This window comes from Opisthocomus hoazin, chromosome 1 (assembly GCF_030867145.1).
Source record: "Opisthocomus hoazin isolate bOpiHoa1 chromosome 1, bOpiHoa1.hap1, whole genome shotgun sequence".
Taxonomy (NCBI): Eukaryota; Metazoa; Chordata; class Aves; order Opisthocomiformes; family Opisthocomidae; genus Opisthocomus; species Opisthocomus hoazin.
This window is the reverse complement of record NC_134414.1, coordinates 131,952,035-131,969,491: the sequence shown is the minus strand read 5'-3', so window position 1 is coordinate 131,969,491 and position 17,457 is coordinate 131,952,035. Positions and strand designations below refer to the sequence as shown.

Sequence of the window (17,457 nt, the reverse complement as noted above, 5' to 3'; positions counted from 1 at the left end):
TCTCTCCCAATGCTTCTGTGTTACCGAGCAGATTATGCACGTGTGGGAGGTAGAGAGCGGTGTTCAGCTCCTGGCACTGGGACTTCGTGTGAGAAATCAAACCGGAGTGATTCCTCGTCAAATTGGTGGTGGTGGAGAATGGCTGTAATAATGACAATTTCCTTTCATAGGTTTCAGGATGCTTTATAAAAGTTCATTTTAATAGCATAACTTTCATTTAAATTTTGTGTTTTGTTTTTCTTACATTTCAGGTCTACCAGTCATGAAACGAATTCTTCTGGTTTTTATCCTGGCTGCTGCTGTTATGTATGGTATACTGCATGGGAATCTGTGGAGAAATAACCTCTACTGGTAAGGTGATGCTTTGTTCGCTTATGGTGCAGACACCCTCATAGATGTGTGAGAGATGTGGCTGTGAGTTGTCGTGTAGCTGAACAGCTGTTTACTAGTAATCAACAGAAGTGATTATTACTCAGTGTTTGTTTTGGTTTGGTTTTTTTGTTTGTTTGTTTTGTGTTTTGTTTTTTTTTTTTTACGGTGAGAGAATGAATATGATCATTCTGTCCTGCTGCCCCTTCTCTTGTGTCCCTTTTAAACCTAGTAGTCAATTTGAACCTGGTTGTATGGAGAGGTCAGGACTGCAGAAGTAGGGAGCCCCTCTGAGTTTCATGAAAATAGGTATTCAGGTGAGGAGAGGTATCTTGTTTGTGTGTGTCATGTGTCCATATCTCCCCCCATCCCACATGTGTTTAGTGTTAGCTTGTTCCTTTAGATGTCTGATAAATGATGGGGGAGAGACCTGCTCCACACATGGGAAGAACTGCAGGTGTAGTGGGCACCTGTGGAAAAACTCCAATTTGTTGAGTCCCAGTGGCGACCTTGTGGGAAGTGAGCCTTCACTATCTACAGGTGGCTTGGGACCTAAAATTTTGGGTACTTATCGAAGAAGTTAAGTTTCCGTTGGCCTTTGCACAGCTGTAACCAGGACTGACCACTGTGTGTGTGTGTGTGTGTTATGAAGATAATAGCGATAGTTTTTGAAAGTAGTGATTGATGTGCCTCTGTTTGTCTTGTTTATAGCACACAATTGATACGAATGGCTTTCTGTTGTGGTTTCTGTTTATGGCAAACCACAATGTTGTGACATTTCCCTTTTTGCAGGATTAGCTTTTATGGACAGACTTCCTCTGTGAGGGCTTCTCCTTCCTGTGAGACTAGTGGAGTTACTCAGTAAGTTCAGCAGTGGAGTCCTTTTGTGGTGGGGGCTTTCTTGTTTGGTTGGTTTTGGGGCAAGTGGGAGGGACTGAGACTAAAATTCATAGCCTTTGTCCATGGGCTCCTTGTTCAGTGGGTTATTGTACAGCTGTGTCCATTGACTGTTTCTGTTATGAACACAATTGTAACATGTCTGGCAGAAAGGACTTTCATTGTTTGATGTTTCCAGTGGTTGATATTTATGGGCACTTACAGTGATTGTCTGTAACAAGCAATGGGTTGTTGGAAGGAGATTTGTTTACAACTTCCAAATTTCTGCATTTCTGAGTTACACCTGGATAAAATTAGCAGAGCTATGAGGGTGACTTTTATGCTTAAAACTTAAGAAGTCAGAGGTGTGGTTCACTGGTGATGTGCAAGTGTGTGTATAAACAGATCTTGTGCTGGTAAATTCCTGCAGTTAGGTTTGAGGGACTAATGAGTGCCTATGCTAAAACTTAGAAGCAAGTGTCTCCTCTCTGAAGCTGTCCTGCAAAATGCTGTCTGTGAGGCTGATGCTGGAAAGCAATGAGCTGGCCAGCTGACACATTTCACAGGGTGCTTTCTCAGTGTCAGTATTCACATGACAACTTGAGGTTACCAAAAGCAATTAACCTTAATAGTCTGTTTGGCTTGTGGTTCTAATGTGGTGGTTTCATCATTCTGTTCTTGATGCAGCCCAGATGCACTCATTGCTCACAATGAACTTTACCCTCCCTTCTGGGCTTCATATTTGTTATTAATTGGGCTAAATTGCCAAGGTGGGAATGTGCTTAGGAGTGTAAGTATTAGCCTTATTATGACAGAAATGACTTATACCCAAAGAATCTCATTTTCCTTGAAGTACCCTATGGTGGTGCTGTCTGTTCCCCTCTCCAAACAAGACTTCCTCCTCTCTGAGTAGCGCTGGTGATGCTATCTGGCGTGACTGCAGGGCTGATTTGGCCCAAGTGTCCTGCTTCTCTGCAGGTAGGCTTGAGAACTCACCTCTGGTTTGGCAGTTGCTGAGCAAGGGAGGTTGCAGACCCCTTGGAGGAGCACTGTGAGATAAAAGCCTTTACTAGTAGAAGTAATGGTGCCGCAGTGAGAAAGATCCATCTTTATAATATGCAGGCAATCATGAAAATTTGGTGTGGTGTTAACTCAGTTATTAGCTTTTACTAATCTGGCTTGTCCAAGTTTCCCTTCCTTGTGGCTGCTACGCATTCCTGTTCTTGCTATTTCTTTGAAATTCTGCTTTTGCAGGCTGCCACCTACAGCTGTGCAGAGGAGGAGTACGCTGGACACTTGTCTCCTGAGACCAGCATTTGAATCTTTACTGGGGTGAGTCTTTTGTGGGAATTAGGGGGCAAAGGAAAGGCTGTGATGATTGACACAGAAATGGGCTATTGACATATTCTGGACTATTTCACATTTTGATTTGCCTCTGGAAGTACAGGTTTTGGGCTTGGGTTCATTGCTGCTTTTTTTGGCTGTGGCAACACAAATTGTTTAGCTTGCCACTGATCAGCATCTGAGCAATACCACACAATTAGCTCAGCATCTTGGTGTATGTACTGAATAAATAAATACTTCCTCTTCAGATATTTAGACAGTAACAGTGAAACTGTTTTAATGTTTGAAATACAAGCCTTAATTCCATGCCCTCCCCCCCCACCCCCGCTTTTCCTGTAAAAGAAGCCTTCATGTCCAAGACTGAAACTTAGTCATTCTGCTATTGAGAACCTGGACTTAAAAGTTGAAGATCTTTTGGTAGCTAAGTATTTCTGTAGCAGCTAGGGACCGGGGAAGTTCTGAAAATCTTTTCATTTTATTTGGAAGGAGGAGTATGTAATATGCAAAAATTAATCCAGTCTTTAATGATGTGAGATTTTTCACTTTCAATGGAATTTTGATTTTAATGGAATTTAGTTTTAATGAAATTTGGATTTATTCATGGTTTTGTTCCTCTGGTAGTATTGTTGAATTGTGTGTAGGTGTCCTTCAATTTAAGGTTTTCATAGGAAGCTTCCTTTGTAAAGAGGCAGTCAGATGAAAAAAGGAAGAGCTTCAGCCCAAAACAGGGGAGGTGTCTGGTCACAGAAATGCATCCAAGATGTTTGTGAGGAAATACTGTGAGTTTTTGTTGCTACAAGCACAAGTCTTAAATGAGCGACGTCAAGGAAATGCTACAGGCCAGAAGCAGACAGGCTATTTTGTTGGCTTTGTGTTTTGCCTGAGCAAACATTGAGTATGGCCCTGAGAAAGCTTGGGAAGATGTTTAGACCAGGTCGTGGCTGAAGGCGTCTTAAAGCTGTAAGCAAAGACACAATTGCTTCTTTTTTTGGTCTTTTTTGTGTACAAGAAAACATGGCTTTAATGCAGTGCTATTATTATTTTTAAGAACATGGAAGGATCTCAGATTTGTCCTCCCTGAAGCAGTTCTGTAGTCTGAGTTTTGGTCAGTTGCCTGGCCCAGAGAGGTGGTCCTAGGTCCCTTGCCCCCACAGAGTGTGCCCAGGCACGACAGGATAGGTCTGGTGCTGAGCAAAGGGGCAGGAACGGACTCGGAGGTGTGCAGCGAGAAGGTAGGTGCAGAGCTAGAAGAGTCTCTTGCATATTTCCTTAGCTCCCTTACAAGGATAGTTTGTGTGAGCAGAAGATCTGGTCTGTGCACTTCGGTAATAGCCTGGGGAGGTTGAAAGGATTTCTAACCTGGCAGAATTATTTATTGGAAAGGAACCAGAGCTAGAAGAACTGGAATTAAGAATCTCTCTGCAGTAGGTAAATTATTTATTATGTCTAAGCTTACCAGCTGCTTCTGAACAGCAAGATAAGTTATTAAATTTAATATGGGTGTTTAGTGGATGGTGTCTCAGTTAGTAGATTTTGCTTAGTTAACCTATGGCTTAGTTCTTGGTGTGGGCTGCGGTGTTTTGTGGGGTTTTTTTTTTTGTTATTTTCCTTTTTACTGTTAGTATCTTCTGAATACATAGAGCTTAGAGTGAGATACTTGGTTTGTGAAACTGAGAGGGAGGGGCTTTTTAGCAGCTATTAATATTAATGGAGAAGCAAGTCATGTGCTGGCTGTGGGTATTTATGATCAACGCTAGGTTTTCTCACTGTGACTGCATACTTTTGTGTGGACATTTTAATGTAAGACCTAGTATGCAGGATCGCTACAAAGTCATCCAGTTCAGTGAGTGCGTGTCAGCTTAACTCCCAAGGTGAACCCAAGGGCATGGTAGCATGTGACAGGATTGGGTCTACTGCTCGTTCATTTGGCTTCACTTGGCAGATGTGATAATGAGAGTCCCTTCCTTGCTATGAGATAACCCTTGTCTGTGGTTACTGTCTTTTGAACAAAGTGACCCATTCTTTCTATCTTGACGCTTATCAGGTATGACACCGTCACATTCTAGTTTGCAGGAGGGATGAGCTTTTGAGGCAAACCCCCCCCTTATGATCCCCACGAGCCATACTTCTTATTGCAGGGTGGCCCTGGCACGTGGGCTCTGGCCGCCTTTCAGCCGTCTGACTTCTGGCTAAGGCAGAAGATGCCCTGCAGGAGCACACTCAATGCACTGCAGCTGCTAAGGGGTGTTCAATCTGTGGGATCCTACTCTAGAGTCAGTCCGGAGTAAACGAACCTGGAATGTGTGTAATGTGGACGTGAGAACTCCATACTTTTTTGCTGTGTAGATATACCCTTGTTCCGTCAAACTACTTACGAATGTCAACACAGCCATAGTGAGCCACTTGTTTGGAATGGCAGCGCATCTAAAATAAGCTGGCATCTTCAGGAGGTGGTATTTTGAAGTTAAAACACCTTGTGTCAAATCCCATTCTGACTTACTGAATTGCCATGTATAATAATATCTATTAATTTGCCTTGCTGCCTCTGTTATGTACTTGCCAAATCTGAAGTTATGTTTTCCTGGGTTATTCTCTTAAATATGCCATCTCATGGTGTAAGCTTCCAGTCATGCAATTTTAATGACTCTATATAACTTACACTATTAAAGAAATCGTTTTATCTCACTCTCTACCTATATCTTCCATTTTAAAATCTTTTCCTTTTCTGTCACCTGCTTGCTTTCCCTGTGTTCACGAGTTTTGTTCTTTTAAAAATTGGTAATCATAGAATGGTTGGGTTGGAAGGGACAATAAAGATAACGCAGTTCCAAACCCCTGCCATGGGCAGGAACACCTCCCACTAGACCAGGTCTCTCCAAGCCCTGGCCAACGTGGCTTTGATAATACTTGAAGTAGGATTAAAAAAAGCTTTTTTTTTTTTTTTTTTTTGTAAAAGCAATTGCATGAATTATTTGCTTATTCAGATACATCATGTGGATTTTTAAAACTTCTTACATTTTCCCTTCATCAGTGTTGACAAAATATACCCATTCCTGTGCGCTAATGATTTTATCAGAGTGGCGGAGTTCCATGGGAACGATAAGTTTGAACTACCGTACGGAATAAGGAGAGCAGGTTTGTGTTCCCCGTGTACCTTATTTTTAAACAGAAATACCTAAAAGGCGTGTAAAGCCACCTGAATCTCTGGCCCTGGTCTTTCCTATTCACCGATGCCAATCCTTTTGGGGGTATCTAACAGTGACTTAATGGTTTCATTTAATCCTTATGACCTGGCACCTTCCTGTTTTAACAAGTAAACTACGTTTAGTTTAGTTTAGGCGTTGGGGTTGCCTCTCTTAGCGGAGAAGCTTCAAACAGGTGGGCATGAGGAAGAGTGGAGCTTATTGAGCTTCCTCTGGTTTGCACGTGGGCTGGAGTGCTGAAGATATTTAGGCAGTGCTTTACTAGGTGAAATATTAGCTGGGTCAGTGTGATGGGGTTTGATCAACACACCTAAGCGGATCAGGATCTGGAGTCCTGCTGAGGCAGAAGTCCCCAGATTGGGGCAGTTACATTAGCAAAATTTCACTTTTACTGGGCTAGCTTCTGCTGCCAGGGAGGGTGTCACTGGGGCTGCAGAAGATATTCCCGTCGTTGCATGGCTGCTCTACCCGTGCAAAGTGTTTCCCTGCCCATGCCTGCTGCCCGTGTTGGTCAGGGCAGAGTGGACAGGGCCAGAGACGCTAGGGGTCTTAGTTGCCGTTTTGGAAAAGGTTGTAAAGTCCTAAGTCTCGGAGTTTTTAACACCGAGCAGTGCACCTTCCTAGTACCCTGCGGATCTGGGCATCAGACACCTGGGTTCGACCTCCGTCAGTGTAACGAGGATGGTGCTTTTCCCCGCACCTCGTGGGTTGCGGTGAGGAGAAGTACATCTGGGAGTGAGTCGAGGCCGACCCTCAGTCGGGGGCGCGTTGAGTGTGAAGAAAAAACAAAGTCAATTAGGATGCAGGTTTTGGAAACTCTTCTGATGCTTATTTATTATAACTAAGGTGTTTTCATACAAATCCCATACTGTTTTCCAACAGGAGGGCGTTGGGGCAAGAAAACTTCCCTGAGAGGAGCTCTAATAAACCTGAGTTTCTTTGGCATCATTGATTAACCTGTGGCCCTAAATTACAAGTGTTCATATTTTGAGTTTTTGTGCACAGTGTGTAAAAACTACTGTGTCTGAAAATGCCGTGGTCAGTGTGGGATGCTAGTTTTTATATTGCAAAGCACAGAACATTTTCATTAATCTTTATGTTTGCCTTCTAGAGCAATTTTTCCGTTTAGCCCTTTCAAGACTGCAGAACTGTGGACTTTCCAATGAAGATGACAGGTGAAGTGGTTTACTTGCTACTGTTTCTGTTAATTGTATTTTTAATATTTAGTATTTGTCTGAAAAGAAATGCCAGTGATGTTATCCTGAAATGGCTCAAGTTAGCCAAGATGCAGATCTGACCAACAGTGTCCAAGCAATATGTAACTGATTCCAAGATATAAATAAGTTTGGTTTTAAACATATGTAGCAGCAGCATTCAAGAATAATTTTTTCTGTGAAGGAGCTTAAACTTACAGATTTCTTTTTATAAGTGTGTTACGAATTTGCTAGCTGAGTGCAGTCCCATCTGGCTGTAGTATCTTTTTGTACTTGAGAGCGAAACCATCCCTTACAAGTTGAATGTGATCTCCACTTTCAAAGTCACTGTTAGTCTAAGCTAGAGAATGTTTGAGATAGGCAGATTCAAACCAGTGACTGTTTCTATGCAAAAGAAATCTTATGCATGTCCCTGTGCCACCGCATCATCCGCTGGCCCGCTGCACACCATTGTTGGTACCTGTGCTCAGCTTCCTTCCCCGTGAGTGGGGGAGACGGAGGCAGCCAGGAAAGGCCGTTCCTGGCATTTTGGGAGTAGCCAGGGTGTGGCACGGAGTGGAGCATGCCTTAGATAACTTGCTTCCCATGCGTTAGGTTGTCCTGTTAAAAAAATCTCTTCCTTAGAAGCCACTTGTGCCAGATTTTTTTGTTTGGTTTTGGAGGCTCTTTGTATGTGTGTCGTCTTGTTATTGGGGGTTTGTTTAGTTTGGGGTTTTTGTTTGGTTTTTTTAGAGGTAGTGTAGTAGGGTTGGCAAGTATACGAAAATTCTGTGTTTACCAGGTGATGTAAATGACTTCTTAAATTTGCAGTCTAGCAGACAGGCTGACAAGCTGCTATATAACATGTTAATGTGCAGGCTTCTTAATAGGGTTGAATGCAAATAATGCGGAGGTTGGCTGTAGCTGGTTTTGGTTTTTTAATCAAGGAGATCAAACAGAAGATTGTTGCTTCAAGCCACATGCCAGGATCACGTTTTAATTAAACTTGGGCGGAATATGAACAAAATAATTGGCGTTCAAGCCTAAGAATAATCTTGGGTTTAATACCCAATTGTCATTTTCTTCACCTACTGTACTCCTTTCTTTACTGTGTTTAGTACATATTTCTGGGATGTTTAGGTTTACTCTTTAAGTTAGGGAGGGGGGGGAAAACAGGGGAAAAAAACCCTGTACTCTATCAGGAGTGTGATAATTGGGGAGACCTGTACAGAACTGGCTGACAAAGGCTAGTCTCTTGTCTGGAGTTTGAAGGATAGTGCTGAACGTTGTATTAGAAATTTCCCGAAATCACAAGTTCAGTGCTATAGTTGTTTTGGCTGTGAAGTAGACACACTTGCAGGACAAAGTAGTACTTTTTAAATGGAAGTATCTTTCTTGTAGATCAAAAGTTAAGGTAATTGGTATTCTCTGAATGTAGGTATTCTGAAATATAGATACGTTTGGTGGTTCTGGAAAGTATGCTTCATTTTAATGAAGGTAATATACTTCAGTAGTACTGGAGCAAAGTGAGAACTATTACTGTTTAATAGGCAGTAGTATAAATAAATCAAATGTACCGTGACTTCATACAATGTATTCTTTCTAGATCCATCAGATTTTGTGTATAGCACCATTAGGGCTTGAATCACTCTAGTAAGGAACAACTTTTACGTATACATTTAACCGAGATACAGTGGCTTTTAAATGTAAAACACTTTGTAAATTGATCCTAACAACATTCTCCAGTAATACGGCAGCAGAATTATTGGGCAGTTCTGTATTGCTGCTGCCTAATTCAGCCTTCTTGGCAGAATGCAAGAAATTTCCCTATCAACTTGTCTTGGGGCAGAGTATGGGAACCAGCTCTAAAGTATTTGAACAAATATTAGGCTGTATGAGCACCAAATCTGTGGTGCTCGTATAGCTGTATTTGTGTGTGACTTAGGTAAAACTATGTAGTAAGCTACAAAGGATTTTTTTCCAAACAGTGCCATTTTCCAGACTGAGGAGGGATTCTGACTGTGTAACGGTCTGGTTCTCCAGAACTTTTTGGAAGTGAGAAGTATCACTGACTCAGTGGAACAGCCTGTGGGGAAGGGTTTTCCAGGCTCAGGGTATATATTCACAGAGCAACTGCTGAACATCCACTCTACCCATTTCCTCAAAATTTTGGCTGGACACTCTCAGGACGCTAAGCTCAACAGCAGTAAATTCTTACACATGCATTTACATGATCCCAAGTCAACAAAATGTGACCTCTGCATCCTCCTTTTACCAAATAACCTCAAAGGAAATAATTTGCATTCCTTGACTGACTACAGGGTCTATGTTAAAGGAGTTGAGGTTGAGATCTTCTTTTTCCTTTTCCAGAGAAACATTATTTCGGTGGAATGTGGAGGATGCAAGCCTTTTGACCTTTAAAGGCTACATTTCCATTTAACATTATTTTTCTTTTATAGACTAGGAAGATATTTTGTTGGTATGGTGAAATTCTAAAAGAAACATCTAAACTAATGCCTGGCCTTGAGATTGAGGTTCTTGCACACCACATGAATAGGGCAATGGTCTGAGTGATTAAAGGGATTGCATTTAGACGTTGGAGATCAGTTATCAAGTGATTTGTATCAGGATCTATTTACACTCTGAGCTGATCTCTTAACACCTAAATGCCATCCCTTAATCACTCACACCATTGCTATAGCAATTGCTATAGCTGAGGTTGTAATATTTTTCATTTTCGTCAGTATGCTGGTGGTTGTAAGCTGGACCTCCATACATTTCAGTCTGTTATATTTCACTTGTAGCATGCCTGGTGTTGGTTAAGAACATCTGAATTTCTTTTGATTCATGTCAATTTATTGTTACTTGTTTGGGGTTTTTTAATATGAAAAAAATATGAAAAAGGAAACCTTAAGAAGTGGGGTTGGTAAAATATCTGAGAGTAACGGTGCTGAAAATTAATGTGTTGATTTGTCATCTACAATAAGTACAGGTCAGTTTATTTAACTTCAGTATCTTTGAATACAGTCCAGCCTTGCTTACATATTCTTTATCTCCTTTTCATATGTCGATGTCCTATGATATTATGTTCTGGTTTTTTACTCTGTCATAAACCATTTCCCTCCCTGCTAATCATGGTCAATGGAATCTGTGCTGCTATAGACGTAGACCTATGATCATAGCTGCAGACATTTGAATACTGGGGGGATAAGGGGAGGAGGCAATTCAGAAATAACATGTTCGTGCCAGATTTCCTGTTTGAGTTGGCCCGCTTCAACTTCCTGAGCTTGTCAGAGATTAAAAGCTGGTCTTTCTAATTTGTTTGGCTGTATTTATGACTGTATTCATGTACAGTTCATCAGGAGTATTTGATCTGCTTGTTGACTTTATCCATTTTGGAAGTTCATATATCCATGTTAGAGGTTTTATTGGTTATTTGAAGGCAGCTGATAACTTTATTTTTGAGTATGCTTGTTATTAAGGGCACTGGAGTTTGAAAACTTCCTCAGACTTCAGATTTCACTGTTTTCCGTCCAAGCAGTACTAGTCACCTCTTAGCCATGAACAAGATCTGGTCTGCATCCATCAGTCAAAGGGAAGAGAGTTCAGATTTGACTTGAGAGCCAGCTACCCAGCCTCTGCAGCTGTGTGAACCTCAGTTGCCCAGCTCTAACGTCACATTTTATTTTACCCTCCCTGCCCTGAGTGTGTCTTGCTATGTCACAACAGCACAGTGCAGAGAGAAGAAACCAAAGAGCTCTTCAGTTTTACACCTATTACTTCAATAGCTAGGGATTGACATAGCAAAGAAGCCTCTGAAATCATAGCCTGTGCCGAAAATTGGAAGGTATCTAATAAGGAATCACTTAAAGTTCATCTACAAGGGACAGAACAAGTAGTGCATCCTGAAAGTAACATTTTGACTGCTTGTCGTGGTCAGAATAATCCAAATCATTTGTAATGGAGTTGACATCGCTTTTGTGAATTCACACCAAGTAGTCAGAGAGTATAAAAGAACATATTCAGCAAGACTAGGAGAAATTTTTCTGGTTTTTTTTTATTGAGACCTGAAGACGAGTGCTTGATGTGTCAGTCACTGCCAAACCAGGGCGTCCACCAAGCATCCGGGATGGATGCTTTAGCCAGGAGATACCACCAGGAGCTGGGAGTGTGAGTAGCAGTGTAGGATTTGCATTGTGGTGATGAGGCTTGTACCTCAGTTACCCAGCTGTGGCCATGTAACTTTTGGCAACACTGAATTCAGTGGTTTGAGATGATTGAAACTTCCAGTGATTTAGAGGCATGCTGTAAATGACAGGAAAATGTGATACAAGCATACGCTAGTTCTGTGCTTTTTTCCCCTCTCCTTCATTCCACCTTCATCACTTACTGATCACGGGTTTTTTTTGTCCAGTTTTCCCTTTTCCTTCCTGTTTCTCCTCACCATTGCTTCTCCTTAGCCCAGGATCTTGCTTTGAGCTCTATGATAGCTCCAAGTGACAAAGTGTAATTCAGGAAGAGGGTAACTTCTGCTCCCTTCCTCCCCCTGTAAGCTTAGCAAGAGGCTTATGTTCATCAGCCTGCTCCCTCGGGATATCTTAAAACTAGATTGAAAAATTAATTTGAAAATGAATGGGCTGAAGCGGTCCTGGAGTAGAGAGGGACGAGTTTTGTGGGTGTAGAAGGAATGGGTGTGCTGAGGACAGGATGATGTAACAGGTGTTCATCCCTCTGATTTCTGAGTTACCAAGTCACATGGACTTGTGGTGTTAGCTAGAAATCTTTTTATGAATGCTTGGCTTCTACTAAGCTGCTTAGGAAACACTAGAGAGAGGTGTGCCAGCTTTTACTATGTCTCCCCACCCTGAGAGCTGCAGTACTATTTTTGTGTATATATGCATACATAAAAATTTTTAAAGGCAGCTCCCTCTGCAGATGTGGCCCTAGAGCAACAAGTGAGAAGGTGCCATCGCAGCATTTCTTTTGAAAATACAGTGCTTTTTACAGTTGGCTCTCATTTTGCTTTTGCTGTAAGTTTTTCAGGTTTTCAGCATTGCTTTGAGGCCCAGTTTCTCTTCCCTAGCCCACGTGCAGTACAGTATAACTGTGTTAACAGTTCTGTAGGAAATATAGGGAACTGCTTCGTACACTGAGACGTCAGTCAGTCTCTGCTGGAATGGGTTGTTTTCATTGATGTTGGATAATACTCTCCTCGGCTGAAAAAGCAGGTTGGACTATCTGAGGAGAAAGATGTTAATTAGTCTGCAGAAGTGCCACACTGCGCATTTAATACAGATTATAGTACTCTTTGGGAGACAGTCCTGGGGTCCCCTACAGTAAGAAGTGGCATAGAGCCTTTTCCTTACTTGAAGAATCGTGGGAGTGGGATGTTGGGAGGTGGCTCATCCTCAGTAAGCTGCGAGTCTGTGTCTGAAATAAAAACCAACATTTTTATTTTGCCATTGTTCCTGCTGTAATCATGTTGAACAGCTTTTGCTCTAAATAAAGAAGCATTTTTACAACCAAAAAATGATGTGCTTATTCTGCAAGGAGGAGTTTGCAATCTTAGACAATGGATGTAAACCTTCCCTAAAGAGGCAAAATTTCTAGAGTAAAAACAAAAAACACACAACAAAAAAAACAGGAAGCCTATCTGTGTGCAGGTTGAGGTTTTTTTTAAGCAAAGCATACATTTTTACTGGCATTGAAATAAGACAATAGAGACCAAAAGATACACTTAAACCTAGGATAACTTGGAAAATCTTACCATTAGAATTTGCTTTCAGAAGTTTGCATAATACCATTTTTGGGTGCTTTCTAACTCTGAATATATTCTAAAATTGAAATGAATTACTATTTTGATTTGATGTAGTATAAAATCTAATTTGTAGCTCAGTGTTTTATATACTTAGTAATGCTGTCTAATTTGAATCTAGTCATGAGAATGCAACTTTTAATCAAGCATATCCCTCATGTCATGACAGCATGCACTTCACGTTTAAACATGTTTAGACAGCACTTTCTAAGCAGAGGGAGAAAAATCAGCATGGTTATATTCATTTGAAGAGCCATCACATGTGTTATTGGGCAAAGGTTTTTCACAAATACAATTCGAAGGCCTGTAAGGTAAATTGTGAACATAAATCTTGCTTCTTTAGCATATGTTGGAGATGTCTAGAGTTGTGTAGTTGTACAATATTGCGGAAGCACCTTAATTTGAGTTAGCCTGTGGTCCAGACGTAGTCTGTCCTGGTTGGTATACCCCCAGACTGGGACAAGTGTGAAGCGTTGTGGAAGATAGTTTATCTGATGGCACCTGTATCACCAACTGGTTGGATGATCTTAAACAGCAAACCACTAGGAAAAGGAATGTTTAAAAAGTTTTTACATGAGAGAAGCCATTTCCTGACTTGGGCAGTCCCTGAAATAACGCAGCTGCTTTTTCTGAAAGCAGCCTTAGCGTGCGATACAGGATTGAGACTGCTCTGCCTGGGCTAAGGGGTGCAAAAGATGCAGGACCTCAGTTAGTAAACAAGCCAGCTAAATGCAAATATATAATTAATAACAATCTGAAGCAAGGGAAGCTGTGCATATTAAAAATTCTGTTTGTTCCACAGCATTGCCTGTCGACGGTGTGTTGTGGTTGGTAATGGAGGAGTACTTCGAAATAAGACGCTGGGGGAGAAAATTGACTCGTATGACGTGGTAATAAGGTAAATGGCATCTCCTTTTCACTTTCTGTACATGCAAAGAAGCAACAAACTCATTGTCAGCCAGTGGCTTTGGAGTTCAGTTGTTGTACAAAGTAAAATGTGTAAAACTTCCTGTTTTACTTATTCTGCCACAGCCTTCATTTAAAAAATTTTAGGAAAAATTGGGTCACTGTTTTATTACACTGATTGATACAGGGGAGGAAGGATCACTGGGTGGTCAGTCTGCCTGGTGTACAGGTACACACGTGCAAGATGCTGCCATCAGGGATGAGTCCAAGCATGTGACAGCCCGGAGCCCTGCATGTGCCCCTGGCTGGGGGCTGGCATCCCGGGCAACCCTGCCTGTCACCTTCCACCCCACGCCCATCTTACCCCTGTGCTGGCGTCTGCATTGCTCGGCGTGGATGAAACGTAACCTTTATGCCTGGGAGTCCATCTCGAGCCACGTGTCAGCTGGAGGATGATGTTGATGTCTGCCCCGTTTCCTCAAGCTTGTTAGTTCATGCTGGAAGTTTAAGAGATGTCTCCACGTAGGGGAGAATGCTGGGGTCTGAAGAAGAGGTGTCTGGACTAGGGAAACTGGGGAGGTGTGCAGAGACGAACAGGCAAGGAGAGGGGTGGAAAAAGCACAAAAGCCAAGCAAACTGAAAATGGACTACTTGGCTAATTATGACAATTCTCTGCACGTTAAGAAAAATATGTATCATTCTGCTTTGTGGGAACTGAGATTGTAACTGATTAAACAGCCTTTCTGCATGTAGGTACCCTGTCAGATAGCGTGCCTGAACTCTCTTTCGCTAAAACCTCAGAGCTGCCATTTCAGTTTGTCTGCTTCAACATCGTGTTGAACTTTGAATAAAATCTCATTTTTGTTATTTTGCCATCAATCCTAATGCTTATTTTAGTAATAGTGTTTCAGTCTTCAGGTGCTACCATAAGAGGTTGTATACAAAGCCTGGAGTTCAACATGTATTTGAAAACATCATCATAAGGTGGAAATGAATATATACAGTTCTTGAGTTGTAGCTGCTCTTAAAACTATTGAAAGTCATCCAGATAATATCCTCTTTTTTAGGAAACTCTACTAGCCTGACAACTTTGTGCTTTACTAAAAAACCCTACCTTGCAATTATTGCACCTGTGGGATAATGATGCAAGGAGGCTCCATGAATTTATTTTTTAAGCTGTTTCAAGTATTTGGGCTCCTTGTAGATCTATCTGCTCTTCTTGCAAAGGAAATCTCACACATTTAAAAACAGCTCTAAATTCAAAACTGTTTCAGAAATACAGTGCACATTTGTTTACTGTGAATGGACAAAGAGGGTAGTAGTGTTTGCGTTCTGCATTTAAGGATGACTTCTGATAAAACTTTGAAAGATTTCCTTGTCTGCATACCTTGTTTTGCAAACATTTGCTCCTAAGCAGTGTGCCTCCTCTTCTGAGCAGTCAGTTGCGTTGGCAGGAGTGGAGCTTACAGACACTGCCTGGATCCTCCAAAGAATATGCAACACACCCACCAAGCAAAAGCTGCAAGATGGAGACTTGAACACAGCCCCTCGTAACGCCTCAGAGCAGAGACACCTGACCCACCTGTTAATCTGTTATGTCCCAAAGCAGTGGCAACTGTACAAATAATATCTAAAAACAAAAAAACCAAAAACAACACAACCACCATCCAAAAACCCTCAAACAAACAAAAAAAGCAAACATAAAGATGTATCAGCATCAGGTACACAGTCATAATCCCTGTTTCTGTATGCTGTAGACCGTGAAGAGTATTAAAACATTGCTGAATTGCCTCCTGTCTGACTTGGATCATCTGGTAGCATTAATGGAGCAATGGGTAATTCTCCAAGCCGGTTGGTCTCTTTTGTCTTCTCCAGTTTCTGCGTTTGAGCCAAATCAGGAGGCACCTGCTCAAGTGACACACGATGAGCAATTGTGTGATTGTATTCTAAACCACCTTGGCCGAGTTCCCATATGTGCTTGATCCCTCTGAGTTAGAGGGTGAGTGCCCCTGATAATTGCTCACCTACCACGTAATCTGAGAAGTAAATTCTGGGCCACTGAACCCTCCTGTACCTGGACAGGCCGTCTGTCCTGCAGGCTCTCTGTCCCTCAGGCTAATGTGTGTGCCAGCCACCGCACAGTAAGGACAGGAGTGGGGTAATCACTGCCGTCTCTGTCCCCTGCAGAATGAATAATGGCCCTGTTATAGGGTACGAAGAGGATGTTGGGAGGAGGACGACTTTCCGCCTTTCTTACCCGGAATCCATCTTCTCGGATCCGATCCACTATGACCCTAACACGACTGTTGTTCTCATCGTCTTCAAACCACGTGATTTGAAGTGGCTTTGGGAGATACTAGGTGGTCAGAAAATAGTGAGTTTAATTATTCCCACACTTTGGCTTGGCTTGGCTCGCGACACGCATTCTCATGTGAAATATCTGTTTTGCTTTTACCCTTAGTCCTTCTAGCTGGAGGGGGGGAAGCACTGGATCTCCCAGTCAGTCTACTCAATATCCCTTTCCCATAAGTGCTTCTGTCTTCTTTCTCACCCACGTATTTGATCAGGTCCGTACCCCAAAGCAGTTTTCCTCTTGGAAGTAGCTTTTTATTCTCTTTCTAGCACTGTTTCATATCCTGACATGTATGCTCCAGCCCTTTCTCAGATTATTTTATCCTGTGCACTTGGTGGAATTGCACAACAATGTTGGAAAGGACCTCTCTCTGCAGGTCTGTCTTTCAGAAGGGTTTTGGACTAGAGCAGGGCCAAATTCAAAGCCATACCAGATTCTCAGGGCATCATCCCTGAGTATTTCCAGGGATGTTTCTACAATCTATGTTTCAGTACTGCGCCACCCTCACAGGAAAGAATTTCTCCCCATTCTTTCACTGTGTGCCTCTGAGAAGAGTCTGATCCTGTCTCTTTCTGTAAACTCCTGCTAGAAAGCTGAAGATGGGCTGACTCAGACCCTTCCTGTTTGCTGTGTGCTTCAGCACCTTGGTCGTTTCAGTGGCCTTTTACTGAGTTTGCCCCATTGATGGCTCTCCCCTGCACACCGGGGAGCCCAAAACGATGTTTGTGAGACCGCAGAAAGGCACACTACAAAGTGCTTGAGAAAGAGAACAGGTAGACAGAAGTTCTCAGTGCTGTTTTTAATGTGGCTGGCACACCAACGAGCATTTACTGCGTCTAGCCCACGGTGCTGGTGCGTGGTGTCCATCAGGGCCCTTTCTGCAAAGCTGTTTTCTAGCCAGGTGGCCCCAGCCTCTGCTGCTGCAGTGGGTTATCCTGCTGCAGGAGCACAATTTGGCATATGTTTTTGTTGAACTTCGGGAGGTTCAATGATTCTCTTCTTTCTCAACCTCCTGCCCTTGGATTTTGCTCTGGTTAGAGTTGCTACAAACCCAAAATCAACTGTTTATAGCCATTAAAAACATGTATTTTCTTCCCTGTTACAGAGTGCTAAAGGCTTTTGGAAGAAACCAGCTCTGAACATGATATACAAATCTAGTCAAATCAGGATTCTTGATCCCAGCATCACCAGAAAAACAGCTTATGAATGGCTTCGTTTCCCAACAAGGTTTCCCAAAAAAGAGGTAGGTTTTTTCTTCTGTGCCTTTTAGTTTTGTGCAACCAAACGTATACTCTGAGATAATTGTCTCTTTATTATAGTGGACTATATTAGAACTTTTTAGGTTCATATTCTCTTAGCTTGAATTTAGATGATCCTCAAAAAAGGTGGGAAATAGAA

At 42.1% G+C, this 17,457-nt stretch overlaps 1 protein-coding gene across 7 annotated transcripts in view; it reads left to right on the top strand.

The window, feature by feature from the left end:
• ST3GAL6 (ST3 beta-galactoside alpha-2,3-sialyltransferase 6) overlaps window positions 1-17,457 on the top strand; it is a 53,444-nt gene that overhangs the window by 26,274 nt on the left and 9,713 nt on the right. For all 7 annotated transcript variants that reach the window (XM_075436250.1, XM_075436292.1, XM_075436284.1 and 4 more), the window contains 8 exons: window positions 252-351; window positions 1,162-1,230; window positions 2,500-2,577; window positions 5,621-5,724; window positions 6,904-6,967; window positions 13,603-13,698; window positions 15,894-16,080; window positions 17,165-17,302. In XM_075436250.1, coding sequence (XP_075292365.1) covers window positions 263-351; window positions 1,162-1,230; window positions 2,500-2,577; window positions 5,621-5,724; window positions 6,904-6,967; window positions 13,603-13,698; window positions 15,894-16,080; window positions 17,165-17,302 — 825 coding nt within the window. In that variant the 5' untranslated portion in view covers window positions 252-262. The remainder of the gene's footprint in view (window positions 1-251; window positions 352-1,161; window positions 1,231-2,499; window positions 2,578-5,620; window positions 5,725-6,903; window positions 6,968-13,602; window positions 13,699-15,893; window positions 16,081-17,164; window positions 17,303-17,457) is intronic.